The following is a 7,500-nucleotide window of genomic DNA, read 5'->3' as shown; positions in this document are numbered from 1 at the left end:
TAACACGTGTGTCACGGCGATGACTTCCCCTACGACACCTGCGTTTGACTTCTCAAGGCGATATGTCGTTTTCTCGCCGTGAGATCGGGCTCGAGTGAGCAGTCAGAGCACAGGCATTTTTATGACCGCCGCGTCAGGGAATTGAACTCGGGACCACAAGGGTCGGAGTCCAGTGCTCTAACCACTTAACCATTGCCCCAGTCTTATATATATATATATTTATATATTTGTGTATATATATAGACATTTATATATGTATATATATATTGATATTAATATATATATACACATACACACATTTATGTAAATATTTACACATATATATATACATATATATACATATATACCTATGCCTCTGGTACCTCATCTGAAGGCATCTGTCTCCATACAAGATCAGATAGTTGACTCTTCAACCCAGCCCGGCTAAGGACCAAAGCGAAAATGCATCAGAGATATGCTGTTTGCTGGCGACGCAGTAATCGCCAGCCACACACAGCAGCAACTCCAGACCCTGATGACTCACTTTGCCCAGCCTTATAAGGACTTTGGTCGCACCATTAGTCTAAAGAAGACCAGTGCGATGGGCCAAGATGTTGTAGACCCTCCCGTCATTATGATCAGTGGCTAGGAACTGGAGGCCGTTCACCAGTTCATCTATCTGGGGTCCTCCATCAACGACAACCTCTGTCTGGACGAAGAGATCAGCAAGCGGATTGTAAAGGCAAGTACGACCCTTGCCCACCTTGGACAACCTATGCCAAGCTCAATACCTGCCACCTGTGCTGCCTTCGTCGCATCCTGCACATCTCTTGGGAAGACAAGGTGCCTAACACAGAGGTGCTGTCTCGCGCTTGCCTCCCAAGTATGTTCACCTTCCTAAGGCAGCGGCAGCTGCGTTGGCTAGGTCACGTGAGTCGCATGGATGATGATCGTATACCAAAGAACATCCTATATGGCGAACTGGGGAAAGGAACAAGAAAAACTGGTCGCCCACAACTACACTAGATAGATTATTCAGTGATGTTTCAGCTTAGTAAGATAGAGTCAAAAATTCCCAAAGTCGACATCGATTGATGGTGGCCGTTGATATATATATATATATATATATATATGTATGTATATATATATATGATTACATACATACATGCATATATATATATATATATATATATATATGTATATATGTGTATATATCATCATATTCGTGCCATCACCAATGCGGTGTTGGACGAATTACTTGGCGCCATGTTGACATCATGTAGTTGACTGGGTCTTTATACTGGTGTGACTGACCAATGATCCTTCCCCAGGGGAGTAGTTTAAGTAATCATTGTTGGTGGTTCTCAACTCACCATATCTACGATAGACTCACACACAACCATATATAGGTTTGACTTACCCAGTATATGCAAATCCATGCACGTGCTCTACAGTAATTTCCTAAACATTGTGCATGCCCGCCTGCATGTGTGTATTGAGTTAGTCTTACGTAGACCTCTCATAGATGCCTCGTGGTCACACACATAAAGACACACACACACATCTTAAATTATCTATTTTATTATTATCATTTTTTATACATACAGACAGGAAGCAAAATCAAAAGAAGATGCAACTTTTATGGATGTCATCACTAACTGCAGTAGCACTTTCAATAATCACAGCGGCAGCTTAGACAGAAAGCAGTGTAATAAATCAGGGATGGAAGGAAACTGGTTAAGGTACTGAAGGAATCTACAGGAATAAGTTTGAGTCCTTCAGTCCAATATAATTCTGGCAGGTACGAATGATACATAAGCATAGTGTCAGTAACTGCCAGAGAGACAGTGCTTTTGACGACCGCAGTGGTCGTTGAATAGCTCGAGAAGGAGGCTGTCGTTAAAGAGCTTGCGAAGGTTGCCGAGGAGGTCGTACCCAAGGGGCTCAAAAAAGAGACCAAGGTGAATGAGGAAATATTCGAAGAGCACGAGAAGTAACCGAGGAAATCGTCGAACGGCCTGAGAAGGTGACCGAGGAAATCGTCGAACGGCCTGAGAAATTGACCGAGGAAATCGTCGAACGGTTTGAGAAGGTGACCAAGGAAATCTTCAAACAGCTTGAGAAGGTGACCGAGGAAATCGTCGAACGGTTTGAGAAATTGACCGAGGAAATCGTCGAACGGCTTGAGAAAGTGACCCAAGAAATTGTCGAACGGTTTGAGAAAGTGACCGAGGAAATCGTCGAACGGTCTGAAAAAGTGACCGAGAAAATCGTTGAACAACCTGGAAAAGTGACCGAGGAAATCGTAGAATGGCCTGAGAAAGTGACCGAGGAAATTGTCAAACAGCCTGAGAAGGTGACCGAGGAAATCATCGAACGGTTTGAGAAGGTGACTGAGGAAATCGTCGAATGGCTTGAGAAGTTGACCGAGGAAATTGTCGAACGGCCTGAGAAATTGACCGAGGAAATTGTCGAACGGCCTGAGAAAGTGACCGAGGAAATTGTCGAACGGCTTGAGAATGTGACCGAGGAAATCTTCGAAAGGGTTGAGAAGGTGATTGAAGTAATCGTCGAACGGCCTGAGGAAGTGACCGAGGAAATCGTCGAACGGCCTGAGAAAGTGACCGAGGAAATCGTCAAATGGCTTGAGAAGTTGACCGAGGAAATCATCGAACAGTTTGAGAAGATGACAGAGGAAATCGTCGAACGGCCTGAGAAAGTGACCAAGGAAATCGTCGAACGGCCTGAGAAAGTGACCGAGGAAATCGTCGAACGGCTTGAGAAGGTGACCGAGGAAATCGTCGAATGGCTTGAGAAGTTGACTGAGGAAATCGTCGAACGGCTTGAGAAGTTGACTGAGGAAATCGTCGAATGGCTTGAGAAGAGGACCGAGGAAATCGTCGAACGGCCTGAGAAAGTGACCGAGGAAATCGTAGAATGGCTTGAGAAGTTGACCGAGGAAATCATCGAACAGTTTGAGAAGGTGACAGAGGAAATCGTCGAACGGCCTGAGAAAGTGACCGAGGAAATCGTCGAATGGCTTGAGAAGTTGACTGAGGAAATCGTCGAATGGCTTGAGAAGAGGACCGAAGAAATCGTCGAACGGCCAGAGAAAGTGGCCAAGGAAATCGTCGAACGGCAAGAGAAAGTGGCCGAGGAAATCGTCGAATGGCCTGAGAAAGTGACCGAGGAAATCGTAGAATGGCTTGAGAAGGTGACCGAGGAAATCGTCGAACGGCTTGAGTTGACTGAGGAAATCGTCGAACGGCTTGAGAAGTTGACTGAGGAAATCGTCGAACGGCCAGAGAAAGTGGCCGAGGAAATCGTCGAATGTCCTGAGACCAAGGAAGTAACTGAGGAAGAACCTGAGAACGTGACCGAGAAGAAAAAGGTCTAATTCCTATTGGAGCTCAAGAAGGAGACCGAGGAGGTTATTCAAGAGCTTAAGGAGGTCTAACTCTTGTCTGATAGCTTGAAATATTGCCTCGAGGGCAAAAAACTCCAAAAGGAATATAGGGAACTCTAGGAAATGCAGAAGACACACAGTAACTACATGCTTGAAAACGTGTTTAGTGATTTAGGGCTCTGCTTCAGGGCTATAAAAAAAAAAAAAAAAAAAAAAAAAAAAAAAAAAAAAAAATGTATATATATATATATATATATATATATATATATATATATATACATATATATATATATATCTGTGTGTGTGTATTTGTGTGTATATGTATTATTCTTGTGTATAGTCATCTATGCATATCCGTATAAGGTACCGGGTTACGTTGTATATCCGGAGAGAAGTGTGATGCTAGCCTCGGGTGTGGTGAATACCAATGGCATTCCGAGATCTATCGATTCGTTCTCCATTTATTAAGGACCAGCGTCAACCCGCCGCCATTTTTTGAAGTATGCAAAAACATTAACCAATAGTATGTCCAATATCCGATCTCGTGCGCCTTCTAGTCTGCCGCCTGAAGTCATCGAATCTGACATGTCTGGGAAATCTCCCGCGTCATGTTGCCATTCCACTAACCCGTTGTTTACCCGCTTAGGCCGCTGATATCACTCCAAATCCAGTCGATATCAACAGTGCACGTAAACAACTTAATTAACCGTATATTCACGAGTCAGCAGGCGAACGAAGAAACTACATCCTGTGATATCTCACTCGCTACTTAAATTCATAGTCTTACACATTATCATCACGTTTGACAGCCATTAAGAGGTAACTTGGCTGACAGTTCACAGCGTCAGAAGGGAAAAAATCAATACGTGTTCTGCGACCAATTACAGGAAGGCAAATTCGAGGCAGTTTTTTCCCTTGTCTTTTACTCTCCCTTTGTCTAATAACTCTGGCATTTCAGGCATTCGGTCCCCTCGCCCCCGTGGTGATTGGCGGAGAAAACGCGGACATTGACGGGGACTTCTCAATCTGTTTCTGTGTCAAGATCATACCTGTTGTCAGGTTGTTTCTCTGATTCGTTATCATACAGGGACTTAGTGCCATTATATCATTTGTCAAAAATGTGAATACGCTTTTTGAATGAGCATACAAAGAAAAGAAGAAGAAAAAAAAAAAAAAAACCCACTTTTAACATGGCACTATTTGACGAAGTGTATGTACAGAAAGTAAAAACGTGCAAGTAATTCTATCGTTGTCTGATAAAGTGTCTTGACATTATAATGAAAATAATAATAATAATAGTGATAATAATAGTAATAATAATGATAATAATGATGATAAGAACAGTAAGGATAATAATAGTAATCATAATGATATAATATAGATAATGATAATAATAATGACAATAATAATAATAATGATAATAATAATAATACATAATAATAATGATAACAACAACAACACTAATGGTAAAACACAACAGCGATAACAATGTTGATGATAATAATAATAATGTTAATGGTCATAATAAAAATAATAATGATAACATAGGTAATAATAATAATATATTAATGAAAATAATGATAATGGTGATAATAATAACTATGATAATGAACATAAAGATACTATTAGTAAAAAATATTATGATAATAACAATGATAATCATAATAACAATAATGGTGATAAGGATAATAATAAGAATAACAACAATGATGATAATAATAATAATAAGAATAACAATATTAATTATAAAAAGGATAATAATGATAAAACAACAACAACAACAATAATAATAGTGATAATGATAATAATAATAATAATAAAAATGATAATAACAATAATAATGATAACGGTAATAACAATAATAATAATAATGATAATAATGATAATGATAATAATAATAATAATAATAAAAGTTATTATTATTATAATGATAATAATGATAATGATAATAATAATAATAACAATGATAATAATATTGATAATAATAATAACAGTAATAACAACAACAACAACAATAATAATATCAATCATAGTAATATTGGTAATAACAAAAATGACAATAAAAATGTTAATGATAACAGTGATATAAATTATGATAATGACAATTATAACAATAATGAAAATAATTATAAATATTATAATGATTATGATAACGATAACAATGATTACGAGGATGATAATATTAGCAACAACAAAAGCAACAATAAGAATAATAACAATTATAATGAAATTAAGGATAGAGATAGCAATAATGCTGCTGCTACTCGAACTATTGATAATGACAGTGATGAAAATAATAGTGATATTAATAATACTAGTAGGGATGATAACGAGGATCCGTACATAGAAAGAAAATGGACGTTTCTTTTAAATTAAGTTATTTTTATTTTATAGATTATAACGATAATGATAAAGGCAATAATATAATAACTATAACCAAATAATAATAATGATAAGTAATAAAAACGATAATAATATAATAGATAATAATGAATAAACAATTTAGTTAACGATGATGATAATAATGACTTTGATAATAATAATGATGATGATATTGATAACAATATTGAGGATGGTGATGTTTATGATGATGATAATAATGATAGTAATGATAATAATAATAATGATAATAATAATAATAATAATGATGATGATGGTAATAATGATAATAATAATAATAATAATGATAATGATGACGATGATAATAATAATAATAATAATAAGGATGATTATAATAATAATAATTATTAATATTATTAGAATTATTTTTATTATAATAATAATAATAGTAATTATAATAAGGATAAGAATAATAATAATAACAATAACAATAATAATAGCAATAACAATAATAATAATAATAATAGTAATAAAAATAACAATTATAATAATAATATTAATAGTAATGATAATGATAATGATAATAATATTTGTTATCATTATCATTATCTTTGATAATAATAATGATAATGATAATAATGATAATAATAATAATATTGATAATAATAATGATAATAATGATAATACTAATACTAATAATAATATTGATAATAATAATAATAATAATAATAATAATAATAACAATAATAATAATAATTATTATTATTATTACTAAAATTATCCTTATCAACATTACCCTTATCATAACAATAATAACATTAATGATAATAATAGTAGTAATAGAAGTACTTCTACTAATGGTAATAATAAATATAATAATAATAATAATGGCAATGATAATGATAATTATAAAAATAATATTAATAATGATAATAATAACAGTAATAATTCTAATAATAATGATAATAATAATATTTATTATATTAATAATGATAATAATAATAATGATGATAATTGTTGTGGCAGTAATAATAATAATAATAATAATAATAATAATAATAATAAAAATGATAATAATAATAATAATAATGATGATAATAGCATGATAATGATAATGATGATAATTATAGTATTAATGATAATAATGACAATAATGATAATGAAAATTAGAAAATAATCAAGATAATGATAATGAAGATGATGATGATGATGATGATAATAATAATGATGATGATGATGATAATAATAATAATAAAAATAATGATAATAATAATAATCATATAATAATAATAATAAGAGCAATAACAATGATGATGATAATAATGATGATGATAATAATGGTAATGATAATCATAATGATGATAATGACATATATTATTATCACAGTGATAATGATAATAACAATTATGATGATAAGACGCTAAGGAATACTCATGATAATGGTGACGATAACAGCACCAACAACATCAGTGATAATAATATTGATAATAAAACACACATACACACACACACACACACACACACACACACACACACACACACACATACACACACACACACACACACACACACACACACACATACACACACACACACACACACACTCACACACAAGGAACGAGTGGTAACCGCTACAAAGTTATCGAACAACACGGGAGAAAAAATAAAATAAATTCCAGCACATATGGAAAATACGTGCTATCAACGCGTGAGCAGTGTACCGCCGAGTTACTTGATTATTAATGGCCCCCAGCATTGGTTGTCTGACTCTTTTG

At 34.1% G+C, this 7,500-nt stretch overlaps 1 protein-coding gene across 1 annotated transcript; it reads left to right on the top strand.

Moving 5' to 3' along the window:
• The first annotated feature begins 1,701 nt into the window (after window positions 1–1,701).
• Window positions 1,702–2,768, top strand: LOC125030981 (filament-like plant protein 1). Its single transcript, XM_047621400.1, has 3 exons — window positions 1,702–1,721; window positions 1,963–2,721; window positions 2,765–2,768. The coding sequence occupies exons 1-3, from the start codon at window positions 1,702–1,704 to the stop codon at window positions 2,766–2,768; spliced, it is 783 nt and encodes a 260-aa protein (XP_047477356.1).
• The last annotated feature ends 4,732 nt before the right edge of the window (window positions 2,769–7,500 follow it).

This window comes from Penaeus chinensis, chromosome 12, assembly GCF_019202785.1.
Source record: "Penaeus chinensis breed Huanghai No. 1 chromosome 12, ASM1920278v2, whole genome shotgun sequence".
Lineage (NCBI taxonomy): Eukaryota > Metazoa > Arthropoda > Malacostraca > Decapoda > Penaeidae > Penaeus > Penaeus chinensis.
Note: the sequence above shows the minus strand (reverse complement) of the source record. Positions and strands in the feature narration are given on the sequence as shown.